Source organism: Plectropomus leopardus, chromosome 2 (genome assembly GCF_026936395.1).
Source record: "Plectropomus leopardus strain MGB_pleo_1.0 chromosome 2, ASM2693639v1, whole genome shotgun sequence".
Taxonomy (NCBI): Eukaryota; Metazoa; Chordata; class Actinopteri; order Perciformes; family Serranidae; genus Plectropomus; species Plectropomus leopardus.
Window position 1 is genome coordinate 29,051,591 of NC_142177.1, and position 17,717 is coordinate 29,069,307.

The 17,717-nt window shown below is 37.8% G+C and overlaps 1 protein-coding gene across 3 annotated transcripts in view; it reads left to right on the forward strand.

Annotated features, from left to right (window-relative positions):
- The first annotated feature begins 44 nt into the window (after positions 1-44).
- The window catches only part of kcnb1 (potassium voltage-gated channel, Shab-related subfamily, member 1), a 43,708-nt gene continuing 26,035 nt past the window's right edge, over positions 45-17,717 (forward strand). The window contains exons 1-2 of one of the 3 annotated variants that reach the window (XM_088090122.1): positions 45-2,458; positions 6,402-7,072. In XM_088090122.1, coding sequence (XP_087946248.1) covers positions 6,449-7,072 — 624 coding nt within the window. In that variant the 5' untranslated portion in view covers positions 45-2,458; positions 6,402-6,448. The remainder of the gene's footprint in view (positions 2,459-6,401; positions 7,073-17,717) is intronic. The other 2 variants (XM_042507382.2, XM_042507391.2) reach the window with 2 other exon arrangements.

The following is a 17,717-nucleotide window of genomic DNA, read 5'->3' on the forward strand; positions in this document are numbered from 1 at the left end:
CAAGTGTTTTGTTAGTTCACTCAACCTTCACCGTGCAGATTGATTTATGTGCAAAGTTTGACACTAGATGGCTGTTTTCACATTCAGCTTTGCTCTGGGCTCACTGTAAATGTGATTTTATAATGAGCATGTGAAGATTTTCATCTTCATGCAGAGTACAAAATGTTTCCTACAGCCAGTGGTAGTGCAAAATAGGTACAATTATACATACAGTGAAAAAAAGAAAACTACAACTACAAAGAAAAAGAGCAGTATAAAACTGAGATTATCTGCCAATGTGAGGGGTTTTGGCAGTCAAGACTATAAGCAGTGTTAACAGTTATTAATACATGACTATAGATACAAATAATGCATATGTGAATTATAATAACCTTGAGGATGGTGATAGCATAAATAATGCCTAACTATTTCACTGTTTACAGAGTAAAAAAAAAAGTAAGCAAGCATCACAGCCCAGTTTACCACTCAGAAATGTTAAATTTTAAACCTCCAGCTCACATACACAAAGAATGGACTTAAAGAGTGAAGTAAAGTAGGAAATGTCGTGTGTCTCCTATTCTGTCCCTAGATTTGTCTCATGACTTCTTGGAGGGGGTTTCAAAAGGTTGGGAACCCCTGGATTAAATTACCCAACCTTAAATGTAATTGTTTGCCATTTTTTATTTCTAAGTAATTAGTTTCATAACTAAATTAAAACTTGGCTAAACAAATTGATTGAACGGCTGAACTTTGCATAAAAAAGTGGAAACTCTCGCCCCTTTAATGCACAAAATGGTTTAGTCTGCCCGCAGTGGGATTCCTCCTAGTTGAATGACTGATCATTTATGCTGCTGGAGCACTAATGTACACTGTCATGTCTGTCAAAAAGAAAAAAAAGTAAAGGAAAAGAAAGCAAACTGAGTTTTTAAAGAAAGGAAAAAATGAAAAGGTGCGAGAGACATGGATCGAAAGAGGAAGGACAGGGGGCCACAGAGGCTGCTTATGCCCAGTACCAAGTATTTGGTGCTACACTCCTGAATCTAAAAATGTAATATAGAATTATACAACACTCACAGGGGCCATTTTAGGCAGAACTTTTAGTATTGGTGCTTTGGGTGGCCTACATTTCACTGCTAATAGCTTACTTTTTCAAGCATAAAATTAAGCAGTATCAAACAGATTTAATTTCCTTATAAGATGGTCTAAATCAACCTGCAGGCCAAATCTGGCCCCCAATAGGGTGCTAGGTGGCCCCCCAACCATTTCCTAATTAACAATAAAAATGAAGTTATTTACACTGGGAATTGTTTATGTACTTTTAGTATTCAAAAGGTGTCAGAGTGCGTTAAACATCAAAATAGAGCTAGTTTGTCCTAAAAAATAACAATAAAGAAACTGCCAGTGGAGGATCCCCTGCTTCCTCCAAAACAGAGGTCCTAAGCCCCTAATGCCCTAAAATCCAAGAACTTTCCTAAAATTCAAGAAATGTTCTAAAATCCCAGAAATGCTTAAAATCCTATAAATGTACTAAAACCCTAGAAACTTCCTAAAATCCCAGAAATGTAGTAAAATCCTATAAATGTCCTGAAATGCTGTAAATGTCCTAAAATCCTAGAAAGGTTCCAAAAATCCTAGAATGTCCTAAAATCTGAAATGTTTTAAAATTGTAGAAATATCCTCTAATCCTAAAAATGTCCTAAAATCCACAAAATGTCCTAACATCATTGAAACATCCTAAAATCCCAGAAATGCCCTTAAATCCTAAAGACGTCCTAAAATCCCAGAATTGTCCTAAAATCCCAGAAAAGTGCAAAAATCTTGGAAACTGGGCTGCTGCGGTTTGCCCCTGCCTTCCTGTCATTTTGTTGAAGTGGCCCTTTTCTCTGAACATGTACTATTATTGATTCTCTCTCATGTTGGCTTTGCTTTGCTGTGCTTTCAGGTCATGTGACCCAGATCATACATAGCTATATTCACTCATCTATTTATGTGCATGCTTTGCCTCTGCCTACCAGTACACCCCGGCCTAAAAACAACAGTGCCTGCAAGTCTTCATCCAGGCGTCAAGGCGCGGTGCTGAAAGAGTTAATCAGATGTGGAAGAGAGAGCTGAGCTGACATAGATCCACCTTCAGAGAGATGCGGCGCCTCCTCGCACAGCTGACTGGGAAACACAGGTAGTCTGTCCGAATGGGCTCTCGGCGTATACTTGTTGATCTCCGGGTGAAACGCTGGTGCGATATGCGGAGCGGGAAGCCGGCGGGTGGGCAGTAGATCGTGCTGAGGATCTCTCTGCCATGTCGGAGGCAGAGGAGGAAAAAATGGATTGGGTTAGACCCTGGCAATAGTAAACCAATAACGACGTCTCTTTTCTTTTTTTTTAAATGCTACTGCTTCATCCCCGTTTGTGCCAGCGGATTGATTGTTCACAGCGGTACGTGCTTGTTTGATTCAGTGCAGGATGACAACAACTCACTACGGTATTTTTTAAGATTATTTCCATCTGTGGACTTCATATAATATGTAATCTATCATTTGTAATAGATTATTAGAGGCATATAGGACTATGCATTTAAACTGCACCAATATGGAGCAGGCAGCCTTTGGAAAATGCTTAACGATGGTGGATTTGCATTCACAACATTGCAGTTGTAGATGATCAAACATTACACAGTCTCAATTTAGCTGCGCATAACAGTGCAGTGTTTACACAAGGAGAAACACTGTTTGCTTTAATGGTTCGCGTGAAATCATTTTTTATCGACGACTTCAGTAAAACAGGAGGGTGGAGGCTCCTTGAAATTATAATTTCTTTCCTCCCTGCAGCCTGTTACTGCACGTCCAAAAGCCGACATAACAATGTCTCCATCCTCAATTATACATGCGGTGTTCGTGTTGTGCGTTGTGATGTGTGTTGACAAAACGCAAGGGCCTAATTGTGTTTGTGAAGTGCTGGAAACTTTGTGTGACAGCGATCAATGATCTACATCTGCAGGCCCGAGGTGTTGTTGGGCTTCCACGCTCTCATCATCATCATCATCATCATCATCATTATTATCATCATTATCATCATTATCATCATTCATCATCATCACACAGACATAAACAGCAGCATGTAAAAATGTGCAGACACGTCTTATAAATGGCGGATAAATAAGACGTTGGACACCATACGTCTGGAGAGAGGTGTCCAAAGGTGTAGGCTCGATATTTTCTTCTCAGCCCGCCTTTCCCCCCCAAGGGAGCTCGCCGTGATTCAGGGAGAGAGCGGCGCTTCCTGGTGTTTCAGCACCATTAGAGTGGACAGCGCTCACTTTGTACCACACTCATCACCGTGGTGTCCTGCGCCCCCACCCACAGCACTGCATGGGCGTCACACGAGCACTGAGCAAATGCTAGGGATGACAAAACAGTTATTTAGACAAATATTGTATTTTTGATATGAATATTATATCCTTAGAAGAAAAATGAAAATAAGTCAGAGAAAGTTGGTTTTAAAGTTTTAATGGGGAATATTCAACAAGGTGTTAGTCATGGTTTCCTTTATCCTGAGCCCCAATAATAATAATAATAATAATAATAATAATAATAATAATAGTTATAATAATAAAAATAAAAATAATTGCATTTATATAGCATCTTTAAAACAGAGTTTACAAAGTGCGTTTAAAACAAAAAAACAAAGCAAAGCATTAAAACAACAGAAGCCAAACAGTAATGGCAAACTAAAACAAAAATTAACATAAAATCAGACAGCCATTAAGAAATATATTTTATTGTTCATATTAATATTATATCTATATAGAATATGTCTAAAAAAAATAAGTCAGTGCAAGCTGGTTTAAATCTTCAGTGGGAACTATTGAGGTGTTGGTCATGATTCCCAAGAATCTTTTTTTTCTTAGCCCCAACAACAACAACAACAACAACAACAACAATTATTATCATTTAGTACTAATCAGTAATTAATCATAATCATGATTTTATTTGTAAAGCATCTTAAAAAACAGAGTTACAAAGTGCATAGACAAACAAAGCAAAGTGGAGGCCAGGCATTAAATTCTACAAAATTATTGTTTGAGGTTTTTTTTTTCTCGTTCAAATATTAAAACATGCACAACACTGATGGTGGACAAACGATCATGTGATCATGCACCATAAAAAGGCTATCTTTACACATATAACACCTTACATGTTATTGTGAGCCAATATGCAACTCAATTTTTATACAATATTGTAGGGGGTCCGTGCTTTGTTTCTCTTTATAGAATGTTTGTAACAATTAACAGCTAATTAGGTGAGATTCAGGAATTCTGCTGTTTTGCTTTATTCTGTCGATGATTTATGGGTTATCTATAGAGTACCTGTGACAATTCATGAACATACTTACATACTCATTGAGTGAATAGTTCAAGTTCAACTAAATCATTATATGAATATGTAGCAATTTGTCACTTATACTCTATAAATATATATACGGAGGAGCAGGAGCCTGTATTTTCATGCTGGGCTTCAGTCTGAGTGGGAAAAGTTTTTGGAAAAGTTATGGGGAAATATAAATGCAAAAAAGTTGCTCTGAGTACCTAGTCTGGATATGGACAATACAATATGGAGTCAGACTTCCATTTTTCTTCCCTTGTAAACGTTTAATATTGTGTGCATAAGCCATCTCAAGAACCTCTGCTAAAGGGTGGATTTATTGTCAATTCAAAAAAGTTTTTTATTTAAAAAGAATTCAATGATGATAATAGTGAAATATCCGAAGATAATGATACAATTTTCATCAGCTTCCTATCTCTCTCCCCTGGAGCCTTTTATATCAGTGATTTTCAATTTTTGTCTTCAGGACCCTGCAGTCCTCCAATGGTTTTCAGTGGTTTTTAAACTTTTGGTAGGAAATTAGATTCAATTAGGTCTATTTCCATAACTTTATTAACTAACAATAGTAAAGATGAGCAATATTAAGTATGAAAAAAAGATAATAAATTCCTCTTTTTGTTAACTTCTGATAGGTTTGAGTTAACTGAAGAATCCCAATCTGTGGGTAGGGAAATCATTTCCTAAAAAAACAGTAATCAGTAGTTTAATCTAGTTTAGGCTATAAATGTGGAGGTATGTGACATCATTTTTATGCTATATACTTGTCCCTATACAAATTAACATGAAATAAATAAAGATCTTAAAATTCCAATAATAGGCTACATTTTATTTTGGCATACATTTTTTTTACTGCCCAGTGATTCTCAATTCTGAAAAGAAGAACTCCTGTTTAAGTGAACATTGTCAATTGATCAGGAATTTAGAAAATAAATCATCAATGAGTTTAAATTAGATGATAATGCAGGAGCCATAATATAGCTTATACTTCACTGGCCTTCAGCCCTTTCAACCAGTGAGCTTGAAATCCTGTCCTCAGGATCCTGCAGTTACTTCAATAGTCAATATTCAGTCTATAAATCTAATCAAGGATTAGTGTAACAAACCGGGTAGTTTGTCCCTTTTTTTTGTGCATCATCATGTGGACATGAACTGTAAGCTGTTTAACCAAAGAGTGATTTTGCCTTCTTGAATTGTTTGATTTGCAGGATTTTTAGCCCCAGTTGTCAGAAGAAAATGTTGCCATTGCAAACCACGAATGAGTAACATTTGCTTTTTGTGTGTTGGCCTAACATATCAATGTTTCTGACTGAGCTGACTTTGTATCCAGAAGGTGGAACGGAGGGTAGATGGCGTGTTACCTTAGCAAGATGCCTGTCAAGCTGCAGAGCACTGTTTGATACCAACAAAAACAAAACCTGTAGCGATTTAATGAGGCATTGCTGTGTTTTTAACGGATTTTAAGCCACCAAACTTGGGTGTTTGTTTCCAACCCATCACAGCAGAGACAGTGGGTGCTGCATTGCTGCTGGTACAATGGGGATTACGCCACTGAAAGCTGATATTTTAAACCAAAACATCATCTTTTCTTACCCATAACCAAATGGCTTTTGTGCCTACACTTAACCACACATAAACCACAGCATTGTTGAAATGTAAATTTCCGACATATAGCTTAAAATACAAATGTTACATCTCCATGGTTGCTCATATAACTGGCGACCTGGTTGTCTTTTTGGGCTTGAAGTATCCGATGCTTCACAATGAAAAGGCAAAAATCAGTCAGTCATAAAAATCAAAGAAGGTTTGTGTAACAAAAATATTTCTTTTCTCTTCCTTTCTTCTCCAATCATCGTGTGACCAGTGATATTTATTCTATGCCCCTTGACCCCTGACCCCCTGCTCCAAATTACCCCTGGGGCCCAGATATAATATCTGTTCTCACCATATTAGAGTCTGATGATGGAGGTGTGGACTCTGACATGTGGAGCTAATGCTAGAATACTAATGATTTCTTTCTCTATCTTTTTTTTTTGAATCCTTTAGATTCAATAATGAAAGAGCACAGGATCACCTGTAATCCATAACCCTCAATGTTTGCCGCAGTGGATGTTTGCCTGATTCCTCAACCTAAAGTCATCATGGAGAAATCCTTGGCAGAGTTAAATAAAGCCGGCTCCCATTCAACATCATCGCTGCCACCTGAACCGGTGGACATCATTCGCAGCAAATCATGTTTCCGCAGAGTCAGGCTGAATGTCGGGGGTCTCCCACATGAGGTCTTGTGGCGAACGTTGGATAGGCTACCACGAACACGTTTGGGAAAGTTACGAGATTGCAACACCCATGAATCACTGATGGAAGTGTGCGACGACTACAACCTCGAGGAGAATGAGTACTTTTTTGACCGACATCCGGGGGCATTCACATCAATTCTGAACTTCTACCGCACAGGCAAGCTGCATATGATGGAAGAAATGTGCGCCCTGTCGTTCAGTCAAGAACTCGACTACTGGGGCATTGACGAGATCTACCTGGAGTCGTGTTGCCAGGCAAGGTACCACCAGAAAAAGGAGCAAATGAATGAGGAGCTCAAACGAGAGGCCGACAATATGAAAGACAGAGAGGGAGAAGAATTCGACAACACTTGCTGTGCTGAAAAACGAAAGAAACTTTGGGACCTCCTCGAAAAGCCAAGCTCATCTGTTGCAGCAAAGGTAAGTGTCACAGCGTGGTGGGTGTAAGAGGTGACAGTGTGATTGATTGCGGCAATCGTCCACAAGCATGATGATGATTTGTACAGGCCCCGCCACCCCCCAAAACCCCCACACACAGACACATGCAAAATTAATGACATTCCCATCATCCTCAACTGTACTTTGTGCTTAGCGCGAATTAGCAAATATTAGTATGCTAACACACTAAGATGATGACCATGGTAAACATAATACATGCTAATATCGGCGTGTTAGCACTGTCATTGTTGGCGTGTTAGCATGCTGCCTTCAGCATTTAGCTCAAAGCACCACCGTGCCGAAATATCAGGGCTATAGGAAGTGTATGGGGCTTTGAAGCTAATTCAGGCAAGCAAATTTAGGCCACTTAATCTTTTTTAATAGACCTAACATAACAATGCCTGTGCAGAAGGCGTGCGCAATGCAATGTTTTTAGTGTGAGTTCAACGAGAAACTGGACATATACTTGCTATTTCTTGCAGAGGAAAACAAAATAGGAAAAGAAAATTTTTGCACATGAGCAGACCTGCACAAACACATTTTGAAAACCAATTACATTGTTGCACAAAATAAGTCAATTAGTAAATCTCCATGTGCTGTGCTTTTGTATTTACTCGTGTTTTGATTGTTCCAAGGTTGGAGCACAAAGTATAAAGTTGAAATTATGGAGAAAAAAAAGCCAGCGGATGTGATTTGTCAGTGTGGGATGTGTGCTCTATTATCTGCCATTATCGTTGTTCAAGAGCTGAAAAAGGCATGTCTTAGTCTCACAATGAAAGCAGCTTTCCGGATGCATAGCTATTAACTATCTTTAAAACATGACACGAGGTTCATTGTCTGCATCTCCCATAATGCTCTTATTACTAAACTTGTAACAAAAGTTGATTGCTACATCATTAACTCGATTTTGAAAAATGGTTGGTTCTGTCTGTCTGCTCTTCTCTGCAGGCCCATTATATACACATTCACTAAAAACATCTTCAAACACACAGATGTAAAAATGCACAAGCATCGAGACATCCACATGTGCATGTTTACGCTCCATCTGACCTTGTGCAAAGGCCATGCACCAATGAATCATTTATACATCACTTAACTAGCCTCGCTTACAGAATGAAATGCATATGAGTCGTTTCTTATTATTGTCCTCTGCATTCCATTTGTTTGCGGTAACCCCACCCTGCATTAGCTGAGCCAAGTGAATCTGAGATATTCTGCAGAAGGCTGGCATATTGAATTATATCTTTGTGCACATAAATGACAAGTCAGAAATGATTTAGGATCGTTTGAATTATTCGGGTCAATCAATGCTCGGGAGGATCATTTTTGGATCAATAGAAGATGGTTGTGGCATCTCATTATCGAGAATATTTTAATAAACAACTACAGCAAGAGACATTGGCAAATAGAAACCCAGAAACAGTTTGTGTATACCTGTGGAGTTCATCTCATGATCGAGAAAGCTCACAAAATTTGACAAGAAGATATAACTTTAAAAAAAATCTAGGTAACCAACTGCCTTGAAAAATTGTAAGTAACTCGAACTATGAATCTTTATTTATATTCACTTTCTAATTGCTAAGTTAAGTTATTTAATTGATAATTAGTTAAATTATTAAGTTAATTAAATCGGTCTTTCTAAGTTTTAGCAACATCAATAAACCAAGTTTATTGAGCTATATCTGTTTTCTACTGCTTACAAACTAGTCAGTCATATTTGTATTTCCTTAAACATGTTAACAAAACAGAATTTGCAGATCAGAACTTTGTCATTGGAAAAATTCTCTTTGTGATGATCAAGTTCAGGCTATCTTGGTTTGCTGAAGTTGTTAACACTCAAAACCAACAACGAAATTTTAGAACTTTAGAAAACTAAGTAAATAATGCTAAATTTAAAGTAACCTTGACAATTCGATATAAAAATCAAGATTTATAGTTAAATTTACTTTCCTTTTACGGGGCAATTGGTTTCCAAGATTATTTTAAGGTCAAGTCTTAGTCTTGGTTAGTATGGTTTTGACTACAACACTACAGTCTACTGATGATTGTTTATCAGTAGCTTAGTATGTTAGTATTTGGTCGAATGAGTATGTGACCCTGCATTTTGTCTGAACATCCTTGTGTTGAAACCCCGCAGTCATAATTAGATGTTGAAGTTTTCACCCTACTGCACAACATTTCCTTATCTGAAGGCCGTGCCTAAGGGTGCTGACTTATATCCGTGTAATCACCTTAAATCAGTGCAAAAAGACAGTTGGCCCTCAGCAGGACTCTCAGAGTGCCACACCTGCAACCCGGGAGACCACAGCGGTGTTAAACACGAGCAGCCTTTGATCACACTCTTCTGGGTTGGATCGGTGGGATCAAAGAAGATGCTGTCTCTTTTCCCACACTGTTTTTTAAATGGAGCGGAGTGCCTTGTTTGGGAAATGTATAGGAAATAAAACTTTTAGCTATTTGTGCTGGCTGATGCTTTGTGGTGAGGATTTGTGAGAACTGTCAGCGCTACCCCACAAACAGACTGAGATGAGTGCTGCGAGTCTGTCAGTGAAATGTCTCCTTCATAGGAATCAAAGGGATGTAAAATCAATATTTATTGTGTTAGAGCTAAGGAAGTGCTGGAGCCTACAAAAAGGAGATGACCACTCTGAGCCGACCATATGCTGCTGTCTCCATTATCGCACCCTGATATCTGCGATTTATCAAAACATCACTAGAGAACAGTTTGGAAGTGCTTAACCAAGATGGGTCCTCTTCCCTTTGAATAATGACACAGCAAAGTGCTTGAGCATATTGTTTCCTGAAGTTCTCAATAACCACCAAATCATGAGTGGGTGCAGTGCCAGTTGAGACGCCGGAAGAAAATGTTGGCATTGTAGATTTCTGCAAATCACAAATACATTACATTTGCACATTTTATGCGTGCATGTTAATGTTTCTGCCACTTTGGTGAGACGTCTGGCAAGCTGTACACCACTGTTTGAGACCAACAAACAACAAAACCACTTGTGATATAGCAAGTCATTGCTGTTCCAGTAGTGGTTAAGGCATCAAATGTGGGTATTTTGTTGTGACCCATTGCTGTGTTTCCAGCAATGTTTTAGGTACAAAAAGTGTTGTTTTTTTTTGTTTTGTGTTGGGTTTTTTTAACCAAAAAATTGTTGTTTTTCTTGCTGTAATGGTGGCACATAACGCAGTTGTTTTTTTATATTTATTTTTTTTACCTTGACATGTTTTGACTGCTATCTCCCTGCAGTCTGCCTCAGAAGAGTCACATGTCGTGTTGCAGTAATGGCATGAAAAGCAGTTGTTTTTTGCCAAGACATCACTTTTTTTTCTGCTGGGAAAGTAGTGCAAAAAATGGTTGTTTATTTGAGACTGAGACATCACTGCTTGTCTTGCCAGGATAGCGCCATGAAAAGTGATTCATTTTTTCCAAGAACGCTTTTTCCTGACAGGATAGTTGGCACGAAAAGCAGTTCTTTTGTTTGTTTGTTTGTATTTAGACATGGCTGCTTTTCCTCCTGGGATAGTGCTTCCCAAAACCCAAAACATGATCTTTTCCTAACCATTAACAAACTTAAGCTAACATTAATCACAGCATTGTTGAAACGTAAATGTATCTGCTAAATAATAACATGCAAATGTAACTGATTCATGGTTTGCAGAAATGTACAATGGCAACATTTTTTCTGGCGACTGGGTTGGCAGCACTAACCATTAAAACAAGTGTTCATCAACTCCTCTTTTGGTATCACTGTAGCTGAGGACGGCGTGCCAATACAAAAGAGCAACCTTGACACAGCAAGAGGCAGAGTTTATCAGTTCCTAATTAGCTTAAAAGGGCAATGTGAAACCACAGACCTAACTACTAAAAGCCTTGATAGGGACTGATATATTGTCTAAGTCATTTTTAATAGGCTGGAGCACACTGTGGGCTTGTCGAGCGGTCCAGCTTCGACCACAAATTGTTAGCTCATCAGCTGTGTTCTCTTGTCCTGGGTCAGAGACGGAAATGTATGTGTAACAGCCCATAACCAGATGGTAAATGGCAGAGTTGAGTGCAAAACAAATGGTAACCAAGCAACAAAAGTATTATTTTATCATCACTGAAGGGGTGAACATTAGAGTAGGTCTATTTGTGTTTCTGTGTGTGTGAGCGTAATCACACTTCAGCTTAGTTCCTGTATTTTATTGTCAGCACAGAGCAATACAAGAAAGCTGAAATATTTGTCAATATGTTCAGAGAAAAAAACAGCCTGTGTTCTTTCTGCCCCGTCGTCCTTCCTGTCTCTCTCTTCCTTCACTGGCTCATATCTCTGCTTCCTTCCTCCCCTTCTTCAGGCTCCTCCACTATACCTCCGACTAAATGTCAGGGAAATGTCACGTTAATTATTCTCCAGGAGACTCCGGGCCCAATTTGAAGCTTCCCCCTCTCTATGTTTACATTCTTTGTGAGCCACAGCATTGTCTGTCTCTCGCTCAAATCAGATTTGAGTCACCATAAAATAAGATTGTGTCTGTCCGCTGGCAAGGCAGCGCCTAACAGATAGGCACCATGAAAAGCCCCATTTTCACCTGCAGTAGCATTTCTGTAATGCCATCTTAAATTTGGATGGTTTCATATCATTATTAACATTAAAAAATATCAGAACTATTAGACGTTACCAAACTAGGGTGCTGAGAATTCTCACATAACAAGCAAATGTTTGTTCTTTATACTGTGACATACAAAAAAGCACTAATTTAAAAAGTAGTGATGTATTCTCCTGTATTATTTGGCAGTGGTGAACGAAGTATTCAGATCTATAACTAAGTATGATCAGGAAAATGTACTTAAAGTATTAAAAACATTGTAAAACAATATAAACAAAACAGTATAAAAAACCCACAGATAAACCAACTCAAAAATTATGAGAAAAAAAGAAAAAATGTTTTTTTACAGTCAAATTTATTTTAATTGTTTTTTAAAAACTTCAAAATAACAAATAGAATAAAACCCCAAACTCAAAATTATTAATAAAAAAAAAATAGAAAAAAGGGCAAAAACATAAAAAACTCAAGATTATAAACAAATTTGTAAATAACAACCCCCAAAACTCAAAATTATTTACAGTACAGTATTTTCTGTGAGTCAACTGATTGATTAATCAACAGCTGTTGCAGCTGTACTTGTGTCAGTGGTTTGGTAATTTAATTTATAATGAAACGTAATATCTTATACACTATATTTATGATTTCTTTAATGCAAAAATCTTAATTTGTAAGTAAAGCTGTCAGATAAATGCAGTGAAGTAAAAAGTACAATATTCCCCTCTGATATGCAGTGGAGTAAAAGTATTACGTGACATTAAAAGAAAATACTCAGGTAAAGTAGAAGTACCTCAAATTCATACAAGTTCAGCACCTGAGTAAATGTTCTTTGTTATAATCCACCACTGTTATTTGGACACTACAGTATAAAATAACAATATATAATTTAGAAATATTTCAAATTATCCCCCTACCTATACCTCCATTACTGAAGGATTTAGAAACACCAAGCCCAACTGTAAATAATCACATTTGAGGTAGTTTTCAGTAACATTTTTAAGATTCGGTTTGACGCTCAGCAGAGAAATGGAATCCAGTATCAACATGCGTTTGGCTTCAACCATTTTAAAAGAGAAACCAAAGCCGTACATGAATGCTTCTGTCATTTTTGTCCACCCTGAATCCAGAAATGGAGAATTACCAGTTCCTGTTCTGTCAGGGGGTATTGTGCATCAGATGGCAGGCAACAAATTCCAATTATGCTCCTCTCATGTCACGCTTAAGATGACATATAAATGCGGATTAGCTATATTCCTACTCATAAATCAGTCTGCAGCAGAATCCAAGAAGCAACCAGACTAGAATCGATCTCTGTTTCTGACAGCTGGGAAGTCAAAGCCAGTCAAATGGATAATGATGTATAGGAAGTCACATCAAAACAAGCCTAGAATGCAGCGTCGCAAATCAGGGGCTGGATCATCCAGAGTCTGCTTTTCTCAACACTCTTACACCTAAACATCAGAAATACAGCTTGATTTCTATCAACTTTCAAAACGACATATATGACCATCCCCAATATCACTAGGTTGATACACATACTAGCATATCACACGATGTTGTTAATAAAAGAAGTCAGTGTTAACTTTGAGCCATCAAAAATGGGTGAATGTCCTGAGCCTGCTATATGCAGACTTTGTCACTTTTCATACGTCTGTTGAATTATTATAGGCGCTGCATAACAATAAATGTAAGTATGGGGCACAACAGGCTGCTTGCACAGTTGACTTAAATGGCTTTTTTTTCGGATAGTGTGCTGGCTTTTTAAGACTGAATATCTCATGAAAGACCAACAATTCCTTTCTAAAAATGTAGCTTTTTTTTTGCACAAATTTCACACAAATCCTATAAATCATTCTGTAGAAGTTGGAGCATTCAAGCAATCTTTCTCACCCTTATTCTTTTCTTATTTTTCATACAGAGATAGACAGCTTCATTTGGGGAAAAGGCGCAGGTTCAACCAAGCCTTCATATCTTGGTGAAAATCAAGCCCTGAACTGTTTTAAAAGTTTTAAATCAGATTTTACAGCCATGCCGAAATGTCCCTTGTCAAGGTCACTGGCTGTTTTTTGACAGATAAAGCCAGATATAGATTTCAGTGCTCTTTTTATAGATTCATCACTTTGATTTCTCACATCATCTGGACAGAAACTTGGGTAGGTCTTCAGGGCACAGTTTTAAACCTGTTACCTTCTCTGTTGTAACAACACACTCCTTTTCCTGTGTGAATTAGTTTATTTGCAATGTTTCCCAAGTGTCCATTCTTTCTTTCCCTTTTTCCCTTTCTCAGGTGACACAAAGACACGGTGAAGACACACAGTATTTGTTACAGTGCAATCCAATAATTCCAACAGTCTGATTTTCATCTTGGTTGTCTTAAAAATAACATCAACTGCCCATTTATGGACAAAAAAAAACTTTGATAATGATACATATAAGTTGCATTAATTTGACCAACAATTTCCACCAGCCATTTCAACAATTGCCACTTAAAGTGCAATAAAAACATGAAAGTATCAAATGACTTTTATTTTGACAAAACTGTACTTATGCACACACAAAATAACAAAATAACGTGTTTGATGCCCTCTGTTTCATGTGCCCCCTCCCACCCCCTATGTTAAAATGAAACACTCTTGTCTGAACCTTAAAAGAAAGATAATGTATTTTTGAACCCAGTAGGTGCCCCTCAGTGTCAAATTCTCCCCTAGGTTTTTTTGCAACATATGTGAGTCTTTAAACCCTACAGTTAGGAACACCACAGAGAAAGGAGGCAGTAACACAGCGAGTATCAGGTATCTCATATTACTCTCTGGCAGGAAGCTGCAGAGTGACCATGCAATGCTGAAGTCACAAATTTGTGCTTGATATGGGATTAGGGGGGAAATAACATATCAGTCTCTCCCAGGTTATTTGTCCGTGTTGTCTGTGTTTGTGTGCCGCAGAGATATAAGCTGGGATCATGTGTACTGGGGAGATTGAGTGCCTCAACGATTGCTTTCATGCCGGTCGCTCTCTCTCCCTGTCACAGTGTCTCCTCGTCAACAGCAGTGCCTCTGAGTGCTTATGTCTCTTCTAACTTGCCCTGAAGCCAGATGCAAATGCAGTTATAAAACTTTCCTGCAACCTCTGAGGGGTAAAGTTGAAATAAACTCAAAACCCCAAAACCTTATGTGATCCTTAGGCCTATATCTGTTTTGGATGTAGTGTGCTTAACCTACAGATTAACTGACAAAGAGGAGTTGAGGGAATTGATTACCAGCTCTCACCTGTGACTGATTATGTTGTCACTGTTAGGAGAACACGAGCGCGTGTGCGCGCACACACACACACACACACACACACACACACACACACACACACACACACCTATATTTGCATAATAAACAGTTTCTAGTGTAGTGGAACACAATCCCTGGAGTTTATAATGAAGTCTTATGACCCCCACCCCCTTCCCAGACTGACTGAAACCCCATTAATGTGATTAACAGTGTTACTTACATCACTACTATAAGTGTCAAGATATTAATGAAGAATAGTGACAGTAAAATAACTAACAGAGCCTACAAACCTGTACATTCAAGGGCTAAAGTGTAGGAAGCTGCTGTTGACTCATAAAAGTGAACCTTTTTAACAAGACTGCTAGCACTTGATTTTACCAGCTGAAATTAAAAGGCCACATTTTTGGACTTGTTTTGATCTGAGAAAATCTGTGAAAAAAAAAAAAAATTCAAAGGTGTCCAAGAAAGTTGTGAGCCAGAAAGTGACCTAACTTTTAGCCAGATGGATGGTGGCACATTGAGGGTTTTTGTGTATCTGCTGAGCAATTAGGATCACGATCTCCAAATGAAGAGAGATGGGTTTATTGGACTCATCGCAAATTCATTTGCAAGTCATAGCCAAACACTTTGAAGCAGCAAAATTCTGTTTATGTGCCACTGTGAAGCCATCCAGACGAATATTTTCTTCACATATGGTTAAGATTGGATTGACTTCATGGGAGAATTGAAGTAAGAAGCAAAAGTAGAAAGTTAGTTTTTGAGAAGTGGAAACTGACAAGCATATTTGCTGGGTTACATGTCATTATCTGAGACACTTAACTCACATTAATTATCTCTGCCATTAATTATCTTGAGAGTGCCGACAATGTGCACCGGTCAGTTGTTTTGTTTGTTGTTTGTTTTGGTCTACTAGTTACAGCAACAGCAGATAAAATCTTGAAATGACATTTATACATACTTTCAGAGGGAGCACTCAGTAAATGGGGATGTCCACTCTGGCCGGACTTAGCTGTTACTGTTGCAGTCAACAGTCTGCTGGGCAGATTACACAGAATACACAGTAGTTTGGTCAGATGGTGACAGTAAGAGAAAAGTGATGGGATACTCCGTTGGTTTCTTAATTGCGCATTACAAATATTGTGCTTGAAGTGAGAGGATGCACTAATTATTAAGTTGAATTTTTGAGCTTATTGTTGTGATAGAGATGAGGTCATGGGCAGTGGTGGAATATGACTAAGTACATTAACTCAAGTACTGTACTTAAGTGTCATTTTGACATACTTGTTCTTTAGAGTATTTTCTTTTCATGGCACTTTATACTTCTACTCCACTACATCTTAAAGGGAAATATTACACTTTTTATTTCACTACATTTATCTGACAGCTTCAATTACTTTACAAATTAAAATGCGTGCATTAAAAACATGAAGAATTTATAGATTAAATTACCAAACAGCTTACAGCTGCAACGGTTAGTTGATATATCAATGAGCCTATTCACAGAAACAAAAATATATTTAAAATTTTTTTTAAGTTTTATAGGTGTTTTTTTTGTCTTTTTTTAAATGTTGTGTTTTTGGGGTGTGTGAGTTCTTTTTTGTCTTTTTTTAATAATTTTGAGTTTTTGAATGTTTTGTTCTTTTGCTTAATTTTGTGGTTTGGGGATATTTTTTCTCTTTCTTTTTCTTTCTTTAATATTTTGAGTTTTTTAATTTGAATTTGGGTTTGTTATTTTTTTCCCTTTATAAAAAGATTTTTCTACATTGGGTACTTTTACTTTTAATACTTTAAGTCCATCTTTCTGATTACACTTTTACTTGCATTACCAACATTTTCAATGCAGGACTTTGGAAAGAGTTTGGGATTGTTTAGTATTTGTTTTAACATTGTGCTGCATATTTGAGCGCTCAGACACTGTTAACGTACAGAGGTCTGATTCGCTGGTGGCTGAGTCATGTTTGTGAGTATTTTACAAGTCATGTCATACATTTTGTAGTGGATAGTTCAGGATTTGTAGTGTCATCTCAGCTTTTCAGGCTTGCACTGGAGCACAGCTTTTGTATGTTTCACTGCTTCAGAGTAGGTTAAGTAAGGACTGTTTGCTCGTTTTGCTCTATTTACTGGCGCAGAATTTATTTCAGTGGACGTGTTCTGTCTGCTTGGTGACTAAAACTCACAAGTGTGTTGGAAATTAAATTATAACTGTGGTCATCTGTGCAACAGTCGTGGAGATCAAAGTGATTGCACATGTGTTGAAAAGAACGGCTTAACAAAAATAAAAATGTATGCTTTTGTCACTGATGAACAGGATATATGTTCCTCCTAGGGAAAAGGCTCTGAGATTGTGCAGCGGACGACAAGAGAATGCTGGAGAAAAAATAGTGCTCTGCCACCGCAAAGCTCGACAGCTTCTTTGTTCGTTCAATTTAGAGTTGAGCTGTTACGTGAGCACTGAGCAAAAGACACTAAGACTTCACTGTCCCAGAGAGGAGACAGCCTGAGACTGTAAGGGAGAAAAAACTGCGATAGATCAAGAGATCTGGAGAGTTAGGGTTTATTGTGGATGGAAAATCAGAATCAAGCAGATTAATATTCCCATTTCTTTAGCCTGTGGGGAGAACACTTCAAATTCTGGGTTGTCAGTGGATGACGTGGTTTTGCTCACATTTCTGTTTCCTCTGGGAATCAATATGCATCATTATGTTTTGTAGGGCCTCAAATAACAGCAACAACAATTTCTTCAGTATTTTCACTAT